Source organism: Carassius carassius, chromosome 50, assembly GCF_963082965.1.
Source record: "Carassius carassius chromosome 50, fCarCar2.1, whole genome shotgun sequence".
Classification (NCBI taxonomy): Eukaryota; Metazoa; Chordata; class Actinopteri; order Cypriniformes; family Cyprinidae; genus Carassius; species Carassius carassius.
Window position 1 is genome coordinate 7,728,327 of NC_081804.1, and position 16,821 is coordinate 7,745,147.

At 34.0% G+C, this 16,821-nt stretch overlaps 1 protein-coding gene across 6 annotated transcripts in view; it reads left to right on the top strand.

Annotated features, from left to right (window-relative positions):
- Nucleotides 1–7,160, top strand: part of LOC132133476 (UPF0606 protein KIAA1549L-like) — a 46,015-nt gene extending 38,855 nt beyond the window's left edge. For 3 of the 6 annotated variants that reach the window (XM_059546319.1, XM_059546321.1, XM_059546324.1), the window contains 9 exons: nucleotides 791–915; nucleotides 1,153–1,379; nucleotides 2,571–2,700; nucleotides 3,370–3,738; nucleotides 3,895–3,992; nucleotides 5,060–5,199; nucleotides 5,439–5,596; nucleotides 5,799–5,873; nucleotides 6,849–7,160. In XM_059546319.1, the coding sequence (XP_059402302.1) occupies nucleotides 791–915; nucleotides 1,153–1,379; nucleotides 2,571–2,700; nucleotides 3,370–3,738; nucleotides 3,895–3,992; nucleotides 5,060–5,199; nucleotides 5,439–5,596; nucleotides 5,799–5,828 (1,277 nt within the window). In that variant the 3' untranslated portion in view covers nucleotides 5,829–5,873; nucleotides 6,849–7,160. Of the gene's footprint in view, nucleotides 1–790; nucleotides 916–1,152; nucleotides 1,380–2,570; nucleotides 2,701–3,369; nucleotides 3,739–3,894; nucleotides 3,993–5,059; nucleotides 5,200–5,438; nucleotides 5,597–5,798; nucleotides 5,874–6,803 lie in introns of all 6 variants that reach the window. The other 3 variants (XM_059546320.1, XM_059546323.1, XM_059546322.1) reach the window with 3 other exon arrangements.
- The last annotated feature ends 9,661 nt before the right edge of the window (nucleotides 7,161–16,821 follow it).

A 16,821-nucleotide genomic window follows, 5' to 3' on the forward strand; every position in this document is an offset into this window, starting at 1 on the left:
AATTCTGCAATAATATTTTTAGATAATTAAAAAACATTAAATTTTAAATAAATATTTATAAACATTATAAATTATTTTCTTATTATTACTTTGATCAATTTAATGCATGCTTGCTGGATAAATGTGTTATTTATTTAAATGTATTATTTATTTAAATGTATATATATATATATATATATATATATATATATATATATATATATATGTATATAGTATATAGTTTCTTTTTTTAAATGTTTGTGCTTTTGCATAGAGATTATATTATATGATATTATATTAATACTAAATTGTGTTAGATTTTTGCTAAAAATGAAATGTTTTGCCACTGATGTAAGAAAATTTAATTAAAAAATTAATGATTTATATTTATAATAAATGTTACAATACATATTTTTACTGAACATAAAAAAACTGGTTTTATTTTGAAAGAAAAAAATACTGTTTAAACACTAGAACATAATGTAAAGAAACATCAGTTCTGTAACTGGATCTGTAACAAGTTTATATAAGTATTTAGTTATCATAAATGTTTTATGAGGGTATTGAAAGTCTTAAAACAATGATACAGTAATATTATTCTCATACAGATTTTTTTTAAACACAGCTTTGCCATTTAAAATATCCCACACACCATTAAACCCCCAAAACCATAAATAGGTGATTGCTCAGTATATTGTGCATCAGTGTCTAGTGTCAGTTTTTGAGTATTTACAGCTTCTCTTTGCTGATGTCCTTTTTACCATCCTACTGTAATTGTATGACTGCACAAGTCTCCTGTGTCTGTTTGCAGACCATTATGACTCTGTAACTGGCTCTCTACGCCTCATCACCATCAAGCCTATGGCTGCCCCACTCAACTATTCCTATCCCGACTCCTCCAATCACAGCCAAGACTCTGTCATCATGAACGGAGAGGTGAGCTTGCTGTCTCTGTGCAGATGGGGCCACCTTATTAGGAGGCTTTTATTTGTGATTTATTTTGACCTGTTTTGAGTGCCTGTCAGCTTACTGGGCACCACACAGAATCTGTTCCACAAAATTTTCTTCTAGATCAGCAAAAACAAGATTCTGTTTAGACACACTCACTCACTCACTGTCAGCAGAGGAGCACTAAATTGGTGTAAATAAATAACATCAGATTTTCACCTGCAGGTCAACATTGGGCTGAAGCAGAAGTCGGACATCGAGCATTACCGGAATAAGCTGAGGTTAAAAGCTAAAAGGAAAGGTTACAGTGACGGGCCGGTCACTGGTAGCAGTGGTCACATGTACAGCCATCGAGACCGGATGATGCGTGAGAATGCTTCCCTGGACCTGGAAGATCTGAGGGGGCCGAAGGAGGACAGGAAACACTCCACTTATGTAAAGTACCGCAGGAGGTAGTCAGAGATTAAATCCCTCCTATTAATCATCCCAAAATATGTTGAGAAAATAACCCCAATTGCATTATTACTAGATACAGAATAAAAAAGGCAAAAGAAAGGTGGGATTGATTCAAATGTGCTAAAATGATGATGCAAATTTACTCAAATTTACGCAAATTTGCTCAAATATAACATAATATTGTTTAAAGTGTTATTTACACAGTGTTCATTAAAACATAAGTTAATATGAGCAATTATTTAATAATAATTTAAAATGCCACTAAATAAATTTAGCATACTTTGTTTTTATTTTATATAAAATATATATATATATATATATATATATATATATATATATATATATATATATATATATATATATATATATATATATATATATATATATATATATATTTATATATATATATATATTTATATGTATATATATATATATTTTAACTTATACATTCATGTATATATTTTTTGTTTTTTGAAAGAAGTTTCTTATGCTTACCAAGGCTGCATTTATTTGATAAAAAATATAGTAAAAATAGCAATATTGTGAAATTTCAATTCATGTAGAATTTACAATAACGCTTTTCTATTTGAATATATTTTAAAATGTTATTTATTCCTGTGATGCAGTTGAATTTTCAGCATCATTACTTCAGTCTTCAGTGTCACATGATCCTTCAGAAATCATTCTTTTATGCTGATTTGCTGCTCAAGAAATATTTAATATTACTGTCAATGTTAAAAACAGCTGTGCTGCTAAATATTTTTGTGATCATTTTTTTTTCAGGATTATTTGATCAACAGTAAGTTAACAAATATATATATGTTTTTTACATCATTGTAATTTAATACATCATTGGCGAATTAAAGTATTTCGTTCTTTAAAAAAAAAATTCTGATTCCATATTTTTAAAGTAGTGTATTTTTAAGTTTTTCTACAATGTTTGTGCCTTTGCATAATTCCTTTTATTTATCGTGTGCTAAAATAACAAACAACACTATTCATTCTATGTAAACTCTCCCTATGGCATGAATAAAGAGCTCTTTAATGAGCTGAATTGCTCTTCTCCGGTGTTTGGAAATCTCAGGGTGTATAAGAATAAAAATAAATCACAGTGTAAAATTAAACATCTTCAATAACCAAGTTGGTTCATGAGATAATACTGAACTTTTCAACCTATCTATCAACAGTGACTCCCACAGGGAACCTTCATACTGGAGCAGGCAGTCTCTGAACACCCCGAGCCCTGTAGAGACAGAGATGGACATGCTGGTCATGAGGGAGAGATCTAGGAGGGGCATCCCTAACAGTGGCTACGATGTAAGCGCTGCCAGCCTCTTGCATCATGGGATCCCAAATCCCTGCTATAAAGTCTTCTGCTGTAGTCTTTACACATAGCGCATTTCGTTCACAGTTCAGGAAGCCGGCAGAGATTCTTTTCGCTTTAGTAATGACTATCAGCTCAAGTCTGCTTTGAGGCTTAAATGAAGGCGATTACCTTTAGCTCTAACTACAGTTTATGAGAGTAGAGAGCTTTGGTGAGCAAACCCTGAACTTTGCCCACGTCATCATGAAACAGAGCCGAATCTCATTACACGTAAATATAATAATGGCATTTTAAATCATTTAGATTGGAAATTCAATATCGGAATAGCTGTGATTGTGCTGAGCATTAGTAAAAAAGTAATTATACTCGTATTCAGATCATGCATAGGTTATATTATATTATATATTGATAGTGTTTGTACACTGAATAAAATGTATTTTATATATATATATATATATATATATATATATATATATATACTGAATGTACAGTAGATTATGTATCATATACCTAAAAGTTGAATATTATATTTATTATTTTATCCGGGACCAAATGTGACTGTAATTTTTAAAAAATAATTTCAATGAGTCAACTATATAATTGACGAATCAATATAAAACAATTATAAAACTTAAGAAGTCTCATCACTGAACCAATCTTAGGGTGAGCCCGAGCCATTTGAAGAGACAGATGTGGACCGTCTTCTGAGTTCCTTGGGTTTCGGCGGTGGTCACCAGGTCAAAGGTCACTCGGACTCGTCCACCTTGAGCTCGCAGCCCTCCATCGATGAAGTGAGGCAGCAGATGCACCTCCTCTTGGACAACGCTTTTGGTTTGGCCTCTGCCGAGCCAAACCCGGGCAACCACCACCAACATAACCACCTCCCTCACAGTCCGTACAACCCCAGCCACAGTAGCCCTTACCTGGATGGAGTTACCAGCGCACCTGGGACTATAAACCACCCCAATGGAGCTCTACAGCGCGGCTCCTCCTTTGGGATGGATTTCCACCAGTGTAGCCTCCCCAAACCAGTGAGTGGCATTCTTCAACACCACTGATGTTTACAGTTAATTTGATTTTTTCTATTGATTTTGGGAAAACAGCTTGAGCATATAGGGTGATTTGTTGATATATGATATCATATTTGTTTTCAGAAGTTCATTTGGTGATTGTTATTGGCTTTGCAGGGATTCAGGTTTACCCAGCTGCCTGATATGAGTTTGGGTTCCCTGCCACCCCTCATCCCTCCAAGAGGCGGAGCCCCGCCTGGAACTTCACTAAGATGGTAAGAGAAACCTTAAAATACACATTCACACTCATATTTGGATCTTGCATTATATTATATTATATTATATTATATTATATTATATTATATTATATTATATTATATTATATTATATTATATTATATTATATTATATTATATTATATTATATTATATTATATTATATTATATTATATTATATTATATATATTTGTATTTTAATCATATAGATATATGGAGTCTTTTATATTAAATATATACTTCTCTGAAATGGTGAGAGAAACCTTCATATTAATATTTGGATCATCCGTTTTATTTTGTTGTGGTTTAGTGTGTTTTTTTTTTATCATACCTTTAGCCAAAAGATACAAATTATATGTATCCTTTTATGGCAGACCAAATGTCAGTGATCATAAAAAGAAAAAAGATAACTAAAATTTAGAAATTAACTTATCGATCAAGAAATTAACATTTAGCATGTAGATAAATTAAGATTTTATGATCCTAAATTCAAACAACTTAAAAATGCATTTATTAGCCATTTTGTAATGAGAAAATAACATAATTATTTTCATTGTTTTTATTCAGTTACAGTTTGCTTTTTTATTTGCATTTTTTTAATTGATTACTTTTTAAATATATATATAAAAAATCCAATAGGAAATACTTTATCCACATGAATAGTTACAATATATTAAATCATCTTTTTATAAATTATATCTATTGATTTATATTTTATTTTATTCTTTTTTCTTTACTGCTTCATCAGTTTTTCTGCTGATTATTGACTGTTACTTTGCCCTTTAGAGGATTGATATGGTAGAAATACATTTCCAACTGATGTTTATGAACATCTGAGGCTCTTTTTTCCCTGACTAACACAGCATTACAACATCACATGCCAGCATTCTTGAGATGAGCCTCATGTATATTTATATAAGGCTGGCATATATTTAAGGTGCTTTGAATGGTTGACAGTGCTGCTGACTGCATTGAGGTGTGTTATGCAGCTCTGAGGCGATGCTGGCCAGCGTTGCCCCCTGGTGGTTTGATCTCATTATAACAAGACATCTTCATCTCATGTTATAGCTCCACACCAGACATGAGTCCGAAGCCTCGTGTGTCTGAGGCCTCAGAGATGAGTCAGCACAATGGCACCCCCTACCTGCCAATCAACCGAGCTCCTTTCCCCGCGGTTACCGTCGACGAGTCTATGACCAGCTACTCAGGTCAGTGTGTCTGCTTGCTAAACAGATCCGTTTTAAAGTAGAACACTAGGTTTAGCTCCTGAAAAATATTTAAAAATAAAAAAAAGTTTTATCTTGGTATTGCCACAATTTTTGAACATGTACAATGGAAATACTGTGGCTTTTTGCACATGTATTTTAATATTTGAAATAAGTTTGGGTGATTTTTGGTTTCCAAACATGTCAAAAAACATTTTATTCTGCCTCCCATTGTTTGGCAGGAAACCCAATGACAGCAGTATATGCCATATCTGCCAACCGCCCCGGCTACTCAGACTACTTCGTCCTGTCTCCATCATCCTCCTACCGGAGTCCGTCCTGGATGTCCTACCCTCCAGAGCCAGAGGACCTTCCACATCAGTGGAATGACACGGTAAAGGCAAGCTCTGTTTCTATATACAGCTCGGCCAGCGTGACTAACCCTTCCTGATGACTCCTAACACATCTGGTATCGTGACCTTATTCCCTTTATATTTTGTTATCTTCAAAGAATCAACAGCCAACCTTATTAATCTGGATTGTCTTTCTTGTGTCATTTTAAATGGAAATGTCATTTTCTTTCTTTTTCAAATGTATTACAGAACCAGTGTCACCTGGAGACCATCTGCTGAACTGGAGTCAGTTCTGAGTTTGAGCAGACACTGACATTTACCAGGGTACTTTGGAGTTTTAGATTATTGACCATTTATACAGCAACATGAACTGATTATGAATGAAAAATATTTTTTAATTATTGGAAAATTATTAAAAAAAGAAATGTTCAATTGTTTGATTTAACTGAAATGTATTAATTTATTTTTCAAAGAAATCTCTTATGCTCATCAAGACAGCATTTATTGAATCAAACATTTATGTACAAACTGTAATATTAATTGTAATATTATTACAATTTAAAATAATAATTTTACGGAAGCCATTACTCCAGTCTGCAGTGTCTGGATCCTTCAGAAATCATTCAAATATGCACTCAGTTATTTTCCATTATTATTTGTGCTCAATTAACAATGGTTCTTCATCTTCTTCTTCTTCTTCTTTTTTTTCAGTCTTACCAGACTTTGGTAGTGTGGTAGTGTATCACGGTTTCATCAGATTTATTAAGTAAAAAAAAAAAACAACAACAAAAAAAACACTTTTCAACATTGTTAATTATAATAAATGTTTATTGATCAGCAAATCCACATATTAGAATGATTTCTGAAGGATCATGTGAAACTGAAGACTGGAGTAATGAAGCTGAAAATTTTTCTTAATTGTTTTTTTTTAACTGTTAACCTAATTATATTTTAATTAACTAAATAAATAATAAATTAAATTAGAATTGCAAAATAATTCCATAATTTAATTAAAATAATGAAATTATGTTATAAAAAAGTTTTTAAAATTATATATTTTTTAAACCTTTTTTAAAAAAAAATTATCTCAAATAGTTCTCTATGTAAGGCAATGTGAAAAAAAGAATAGTAATTCTGTTGTTGTTGTTTTTTCTCACCCTCATGTTGTTTCAAACCTGTAATTTGGAATAGGTTTGGAATGACACGAGGATGCACTGTTCCTTTAAGAAGCTGCTATATGGTTGTATCTTTCAGGGTTTGAACAACCTAAAAGAATCATCGTCTACTTTGAAATTTCAGATTCAGTGGCCCCAGCTGACCACGACGCTCGGCCGAGCGGCCAACCAGACCCACAAGCCACAAACTCACCTGCCAGCCTAAGCAAGATGCAGCACCCTTATTAATCAACATCTACAGTGAGGGTAAATCATCACAACAACAGGTTGCCTCACTGGCCAAAACTGTGTTTTCTTAAAGCTTTTTCAAATTTTAGAAGTGCTGTATCTAATGCAGGTGGTTTTATGTGTGTTTTAAACACCCAAGTTACTAATAACGAAAAACAAACAAAAAAACGATGTTTCCGTCTCGGGCTTTCCTTGCTTCATCGATGCCTATCTGTGTCTATTGTTCTCATTCATGCATTTTTTTAAAGAAACTTAAGTAAAAAGGCGAAGATGACGATAAATTATGTAAAATAAATTGAAAATTTAGAAGGATGTGAGATCCTGTAATGTATTTACTGTAGTCACAATGCAAAAAAAAAAATATATATATATAATAGAATAAGCTTTTTTCTTTCTTTTAAAAAATGCCATAGTTTATGCTGTATTATAGTGTTTCATGATGCACTACCATTCATGAAAGGCATGAAAGGTGCTTTGAAAGGTTTACTGGACAACGAGATTGATAAATGAAGAATGGAAGTAAGGATTCATATTTTTACTAGCAGTTTTGTAACTAGTGAAAGAGTATAATTACATATTCTATTGCCTTATAAAAGGTACCAAAACATATATACATTTATATATATATATATATATAATGTATGCACTACACACCAAAACTGACTGGAAAATTGATTTAAAATATACTGATAATATAAAATCTAATTGAAACTGTAGCATACAATCTTAAGACATGAATTCGCTATAACTAAGCAAGTACGGTGTTACAGAAGTAAGACTGGCATGTGTTCTTAAGAGAATGAGTTTAATGCATGTAATCTGGACATATGAATCATAAGGGCTTTGTATGTCAAGAAAGTCCCATATTTTCTTTGGGCAGTTATAGGATGGAAATCTATTGTAAAAAGGTTAATCACAGCAGAAATATCCAAATAAATAGACACTACCTGTCAATGTACTTTACAAACCTTTCTTATTTCTTTTTTTATTTTTTAGTTTGCAGAATGAATCAAGCTACATAATCGGATTTTGAAATTCACATAGTGTATCATGTAAAGTATTACAAATACCACTACTGTTTAATTTGTGTTTAAAATGAACGTTGTCCTTTCAGTTTAACTTCGGTGGTGCAGGGGATGTGCAAATATCTATCATGTATTTGTTCCATTTTTAAAGCATTTTCTTTTGATATTTTTGTATCAACTGAATCACCCTTTTTTGGCCAACAATGGAGGAAATTCTGCTAAAAACTGTAAAATATTGTGCTTCAGATGTATATATATATAAAAAAAAATACCTTGTTGTGAACCTATGTGAAAAAAAATGTGTAATACTCATTATGTGTACATCATCATAACAAATAAGATGTTGAATTCTTTCTCTACTTATACAACACTAAACAACTCCGTATTTGCCAAACGTACTGCATATTTTCCTTTGTTACTGTAAAAAATAATCATAATTCGCTTTAAATGTTTTCCTTGTTATTTTCTTTTCTTCTTGATTGTTTTATTTAGCATTATGTAAAATAATCATTATAATGGTTTAACGCCTTGAAGGACTCATTTTTGTGGGTTACACACTGAATCAAATCTAATAAAATCTAAGAAGCATTTGATCATTTAAAAAATGATAGAATGGCTTAATATTGTGTTTAATGTCTTTTTTCCCTTATTGTCCATATTAATGTTATTTTATCTTTTGTAAACAATACGTGTAACCTTGCTAACCTAGCTTTGCTGAGCTTGTCATATCTTGTCAACTAGATGGCAGCACTCCCCTTTATTTTAGTTCTCCAAGGCAACCAAAACATCCTTTGCTACAATATCATTTCTGGCAATTGATGGAGCGGCTTTTATTCACTTTGTAAAATCCATTATGTCCCCTACCTCTAGTTTAAGCAAATTTCGAGTTGTATTTTCTGCTTTGGATATAAGGGTGCCACCCCTTGTTTCTATACCCTTCCCTTGAGGGGATCCGTTCACTCACATCTCTGTCTGCCAAGCAGGTGTCTTTATAGGCCTGACTTGTCGACTGGCCGGGATGGGAGGCTGTCAGACCGACTGAGGTCAGTTTCTTTAACGACACAGGATGCTGCCGGGGGGTAACACTGGCCTGTCCACTTCAATCTGGTCTGTGGCCCTTTATCTGTGACAGCAAAGCCATTCAGAGCCACATCAGTCCCATCAATCACTGCAGGGACGAGGCTTCTGCCTCTCAGATGTCTGGCAGCATTTAAAGCGCTAATCACAGCTCTCCTTATACTGCAGGTAAAGCTACATAGAGTAAATTGAGCTTTGGTCATAATTCACGCCAGACGGCTTCCATTATGACTAGGCTGACAATGTTTCAGATTAATGGTGACCAAAGAACACACTTCTCGGGTAGCAATAACTACTGATTAGCGGCTATTGCAAAAAGAGGAGGAATGAGGGTAATATAGGACACTTCTGCAGTTGCAATTTGTAGTAAAATAAACAAAACATAAATGCTGTGTGTGTGTATATTTATGATATTTTTAGAGAGATTATATTTTAAATAGTTATTGAAAATGGTTATAAATATTCTCCAAAACCATATTAAACAAATATTAATAAAAGTAGTACATTTATAAGAACTACATTTTAGAAATAATTTGTCTTCACTCATATACATATATTTGTTATATATTTGCTAAAATGTTTAAAAATATATTTACGTAAATATATTTTCTACCAATATTGTTTGTTTTTGCCCATTTTTTATATTTTTGAAAATATATTTTAAACTTATATATATATATATATATATATATATTTAAAGTGTTTATACTATATATCAATCCACGAATATATGTTCACGTCACATTTGACGAAAACCTGTTTGTTGCCTATAATGCCAGAACACATTTTAATAAAAATTCAATAATGAATAAAGCCTAAATGTAGATTATATAACAGGAAACATATTTTCTTGCCCCTGAAATACATTTTGAAATATAGTATGAATATTGAAACTAGATGAATTTTTTTCGATTTAAAAAAAATGTAACTGAGCTTCACTGTTTACAACATATAATTAGCATATATTTAAAGTACATTTTGTCAAAAATAAATTGTATATATATATATATATACATATATATATATATACTGTATATATTATTATTTTTTTCCCTTCTCCATATGGGTATTGTGTATATTCTTGTATCTCCTTACGCAATTTACTGTAATTGTCATTGCCAGAGCAGCAACTTTACCTTAGGCTTGGCCTACTGCACTGTTGTCAAGGATGTAAATAAGCGTTTGGAGCCCGTTAAAGCTCTGCTGGCTCAGCTCGTGTGGACTGCCTGGGAGGCCTGGTGTAATATGAGATGTTTAATCGCCTCTTTCAGTAATTAATGTGCAATCACTGAAAGGCAAACAAATGGGAATTGCACAGCACTCAGCAAATGATCAGAGTGGAGGGTATCAGCCACTCGGAGGATTTACATTTCCACTGAGAGCGAGAAAACACAGCTTAAGTGAACTAAATATGGTTAAAGCTAAAGTGATTCTCATTTAAGAAAGCCATAAAGTGTCATAATGCGAATGCAAACGTGCATTTTTAACAAGTTTGGGAAAGTAAAAAATTATAAAATTGTGGGTCCTCGAGGCATCACGTGGCTCTTGGATTACAAAGAGAATGTAGGTAGGCGAAGCAGTGATATTATTAACCGAAGATGTTTACAAGTTAAATACACCAGGATGATAGTTGTGTATTTATCTCAAGCGGCTTCATTTTGCACTGTCCTTGTATTTCCTGCATTGCAGAAACCCTTTACACTGTTTAAAGCATAGCATCAATGCACATTTTGTGTTGTGCTCCCTGTGGTTTATTAGAGCTCTTTTTAATATTTAATAAAAATGGCACTATTTTGGATGCTCTATTCACTTTAGACCCTACTCTCAGTAGAATTTTCTAAAGCCAAAAATGTATTTTTCTAAAATTTTAACTCATCTGAGCAGCTTTGGGATATGCAAATGCAGATATTCTAGAACTAAGATAATTTTGGATTTCGCATAGAGTGTGACTTGAACTGAGTTAGGTAACCTTGAAATAACAACCATCCTATTGGAGAAAAAAAAGGGCTGTACATGATTTTTGTGCCATTAGCATGATCAAATCCATATATTTGATCATAGGTATATACATACTTACACATCCTACATATATACACCATCATTCGAAGGCTGCATTTATTTGATTACAGAACACTAATACAACAAACTGAAGCTGTTTGTTTAATAACTCTTTTAGTGTTGATATAAGAACTGTAAAACCAATAATTAATTAATAATAAAGTGCGACAGTCAGGTTCCATAAGTTGGCAAATAGTCATTGCCATTGGCAAATAGATTTTTAACAATAACATACAAACCATCAAAGACGGTCCTTTTGTGAGCTTGTAGTTCAAGGTTGTTAATCAGTTGTATGTGCTTTTGTTGAAAACATCAGTTGGCATTATCTTTGCATATTTTTTTATACTCGTGTTAAACAAGCAAATTTGTTAAAAAAACTACATTTCCCATGATGCTGTTCAAAAAACTTAACTAATAAAAAAAGTTGCAACAAGGGACATAATTGAACTATGTTGTCAGGATACTTACATATTTCTTCATGCATATTTCACAATAAACGTGCAATATCTTGCTTTTAGATCACCGGTGTTAACTTAAAGTTTTATATTTCTGATTGTCATTCGCGATGCTTCATGGGATTGAAGTTCTGTCCCTCGATAAACACATGGCATATAATGCTTTAACAGACTTTTTTTTTATTTTAAAATCTTTGTAGGAAAAATTAATGGGAAAAATACTTCTGGAACCATTGCTGCTGAAAAAGTGGACGGACACAAATGCACTCTATATATTAAAAAAAGTAAAGAATAAAGAATAATAAAAAACAGTTCTCATGTCTTTTATTGGTCAGAAATACAATTAGAGCGACGGATGAGCCAGTGTCGATATGCCCCGCTCTGTCTGACCTAAAGACAAACAGACTGCAATTCCGTTTGTAGCCACTAGAACAGTGGTTTTCAACCTGTGGGCCGCAGGTGGTATTGCAGGTGGGCCGACAATTACTATTAAAAGAAACAATAATATTGTTCATACATGTAAAAATGTCTAAGTTATAACATAATAACATCATTTCATGATTTATATATATGTGTGAAATTATGTTATGTTATAACTTAGACATTTTTACATGTATGAACAATAATATATATACATTTATATATTAAATAACAAAAAAATATTAAACTGTAACTTTGCTTCCACTATTCAAGCTCGCTGATTGGTTTAGGAATAAACCGCCAATTTATCTCAGATATTGTTGCCGCATATGCTACAGAACAACAGCAGTTGTGCCAAGTGGTGCCAGCCGGAGTTATTTTCTGTTCATTGCCAGTTCATTCAATAAAGACAGTTAGTTGAAAAAGGTTGGGAACCACTGCACTAGAGAGGCTGAAAGATTTCTCCTTTCAGGAAAGCGCACGCCGCGTCAACTCAGAAATTGACGTTAAAAATACACCTGTTAAAAAATAAATAAATATTATCCAGAGTAAAATAGTATGACAACAACCATAAATATTATGTGCTATGTAAAGTGTTACAAGTGAAGTAAAGACTGCTCTTGAAAGTTTCTGTCATAGGTGTTTTTTGGGAGAGTCATTTTCTAGCGTTAGGCTCGACTAGAAAAAGCAAGATGTCGGCTGAGTCAATGAACGTCCTGAAGCACTGAGAGAGAAAATACATTGGGTTTTAACATTCATAATGAAGTCTTAATGAAACAATGCTTTGGATTTGAACGCCAAGGTTGTGGGTTCGAGTCTTGGGCCTCAATACCATGACTGAGGTGCTCTTGAGCAAGGCACCGCACCCCCAACTGCTCCCCAGGCGCCGCAGCGTAAATGGATGCCAACTGCTCCGGGTGTGTGTTCACTAATGTGTGTGTGCACTTTGGATGGGTTAAATGCAGAGCACGAATTCTGAGTATGGGTCACCATACTTGGCTGTATGTCACTTTCTCAAATCTTGAATTAATGAATTTGTTGGTGTTCTGTCATTTCTGTCTGATTTCCATTCGGCATCTCCACTGTAATCATCCCATTTTTACACGGGCGATAGGAGCGCTAAACTCATATAGTTGCCTCATTTGGCCAGAAGCAATTCCATTTGGCTTCTCTCTGAGGGCTCATTATCAAAGTCTCATCTACTAATAAGACAAGGCTATAATTATAGCTCAGTATACCTGGCAGAGCTACGGCTCTGATTAAATCGTTGAAGGGCAAAAAGAGCTTAAAAGAAGGAATGAGGAAGAGAAAAATTCGGATTGACAGCCGTTTCATGAATTAGGAATTACTTTTATGTCCTGAGGGGATGTTTACTTTGCATCTGATTAGATGTGTATTTATGCTTTCCCTTAGTAGATGGTTATCAAATCTGACTTGTTTATGCCTTTCTCATGGGATCACCTAAATCACCTAATCTTAGAAATGCATTTTCATCAAAACATTATTTCCGCCTCCGCTTTCTATAATTAACATATTTTTGCTCACGTGCAGACTTCTGTGCCTCACAGTCGCTGCGTGTAACCTAAATAAATTGTAGAGAAAAGTGGGTGGAAAACTTTCAGTAATTTTTCTGTCAGCCTAATTTTCTCTCTTTTTTAGTCGTTTTAACTTTATTTATTTATTTATTTATTTTTTGGCAAAATATTATTTTCAAAGCAAAATATTCTGTTCCTATGCTCGTGCAAGGCAATGACGCTATTCATTTGCATACCCGTTACTGATTGGGCGTGTCTGTACCTTATGCAAATGAGCGCTGGTGAAGTGGGTTGCAGCATTCCATACTGTTCGAAACACTAGTGAAGCATCAGCAGCCTGACAGCTATAGAGATAAACAGTCTGTTGTTTTCTGGTATCTGTCCGTTTACACCATCCTGAATAATCTAGAAGCAATGGAGGTACACATTTAAACACAATTACTCTACAGTACACTAATGGGATCAGCACACACAAAGTAGGCTACTTTTGTTTTCTGTAGCATATAGCTGTTCTTTTCTGATTGACCAGCACTGTAATCAAGTAGGAAAAGATTATTTGAGGATTAATTGAAGTGAGTGAGAGTAACTGTTAAAAAGTGCCTTAACCTTTGACAGGGTGACTTAATTAAAGATTTCCTATTTAAGTCTTATAATATCTTAAATTCAGATTCAATGGGTCTTAAAGGTGCTGTATGTAAGTTTCTGACTCTATTAAAGCATAAAAAATACCATAGGCTAATATGTTTGCAGATATTTAAGAAACATGCAACGTTAACATATTTGTTTATCTCAAAAACAATAATACAGTCAGTTTTTCTCCTTTGAAAATGTGCATTCCAGGCCGTAATGTCGGTCTTTGGTTTGGTTTGTCAAATCCACCCACTGCCAGTTTACCCAATTGTATTTCGGCACCCGGGTTGGCAGCCGGCAGAAAACACAGCGCATTTAATTTCATTAATCATCAAGTGCGCTTGTTCTTGTTGGTGTCGTCAATCTGGAAAAACCTGCACGCACGTCTGAGTTGGAGGGGTAGGGTGAAAAAAAAACACTCTACTAGTGAGTTTAAATGCAAGTTTACTTAAAAAGTGACAAAAATAACAAGTGAAGCATCAAAACAAGAATGGTTCTTCTGATTTTATTACATTAAGTATAAACAGTGATTGATAATGGATAGTGTATTTCTGGTATCAGTGTTGCACTGTTTAGGCTTGCACTGCTGTCCGTCTGGAGAAATCAAATCAAAAGTGTATGAAATGAGCAAAAGAGCTGAATGGCATGGGACACATAAATACACTCACAGAAGAAACATATGAGGTAAAAAAAAATCATTTATAACATGATGTAGTTAAGCAACATATTCTCAAGATTGCAAATGTTAAATTGATTTTAATTAAATAAACAAGTAGTTAAGTAGTCACGTAATTAAGATACTTACATTTTAGACACAATATTGACTGTTTTGTTCCTTTTCACCAACTAAAATGGTTCCAACTTCCAAACAAAGATCACGGCAGAAGTATTGCACAATCTCCAAGCACGCAGCAGTGTTTTGTTACTGAATGATTCAGTGTTTTGTACGAATCAGTTAATTGAATGACTCAATGACTCTCTCAAAAATGTCTCTCTCAAAAAAAATCTTTTCCCCCCCTGTATGTCACTCATTGACTGTCACATACTATATTTAAAAATATTAAGCATGATGCTAGGATTCTTGCACAGCTCTGGATTGTTTGATGCATCTGAAATGACATCTCATTCCCAATAGGGGGCGCTGTGTGTCATTTCATCTTAGAGAGATGGCTTGTCAAGATGTAGTAGTTTAAAAAAAGACTTGCAGATCTACTTTCCCCCCCATGATACATCATGGTACCAAATATCCTTTTCTTCCCAACTGAATGATACAGCGTGACAGCCATTTCTGCCTTATCTGGCTGATTGTCAAGTGTGAATCGATTTTCAGCAAAGGCTATTTTCTGTGACTGTAATTGTGTCACATTTTCCATTGTCTGTGCGTCTTCTCTTCTTTGAGGGGTTAAATAAAAGCACCGTGTCTCTTTTGCCACTGTCTTTCTTTTAATACTATTGTGAAAGGGAGGGCTTTTACAATGAGCATGATAGCTATTGTGTCTTTCAGGGCTGGTAAATGTCGTTTCTCAGCCTCTCTCACCCGACCTCTTATTCCGTCTTCTATTCTCTCTGTCTTTCTCTCTTATTCTCCCTCTCTCTCACCTTTAGGAAACAATAGATTCACTGCATGTCCCTGGGGCTGATTGTCCCCTGCCCACACACATTTTCTCTCCATCTGTCACTACATTTTCCTACCTCTTCATCTATCTCTCGGTCCATCTATCGACTGTGACTGCTAGTGGGATAATGTGTGTGTGTGTGTGTGTGTGTTTCAGGCTCAGCACCTCATGACCAGCTGCAACCTGCTCCACTGTCAGGCTTTTCTGAGTCTGAATGTTTTGTGCTATTTTTGTCCTTGCCTCTTATCTTGCACATATTTTGAACACTACAGGTTTTTCACCAGGCAACTGAAAACTTTTCCCTGGCTGTTTGGCTCACTTTTAGACATTTATTTTCTTGGATATTAACAGGGCTTTAAATGTTGGTTCTATGGAGACAATACTATTTTTAATAAGGTTTATATATATTTAGTGCACTGAAAAACACTAATTGACCATTTTCTAAATCTTAGGCTTTCATTTGCATTATAAAAATGTTTTGTCAGGTACTTGCCTAAAATTGTGTGTTATGTATTTCTTCTCAATTAGCTGCTTCTGAATGAACTGTTTATTTGAGTCAGAAATATTATTATTATTAATATATTATTTAACTTCAAACGATAGTCACTTTAAAGGTTAGGTTGAGGTAGCATTTAAAAAATTTGTGTCTTTAAATACCATACATTGACATTTTTTCCATGTGAATCTCTGTCCTGTGAAGAGTGTCGCTGTGTTGGAAACCGTACCTCCCTACTATAAAGTAGGCAATAAGCAGTATGGGAACATAAGAATTTCTAAAACCTCAGTATTCATAAAAGAATAGGTGAGAAATCCCTGCATGCCCTACTGCTTCTGGCAGACACTTTTATCCAAAGTGACTTACAGTACTTTTATTTCAGGGACCCCCCAATCCCCCTGGATCAACCTGGGGACACCCTAGTGGTGGGTCGCCGTGATTTTGCCAAGTACGACATGTTCCTGGATCAACATCTCTTCTCACACAGTGAAAAAAACATTGTGGAGCAAAGAGGAAACTGAAAACATGCTGACAGACAAGACAGAGCAGGTTACTTT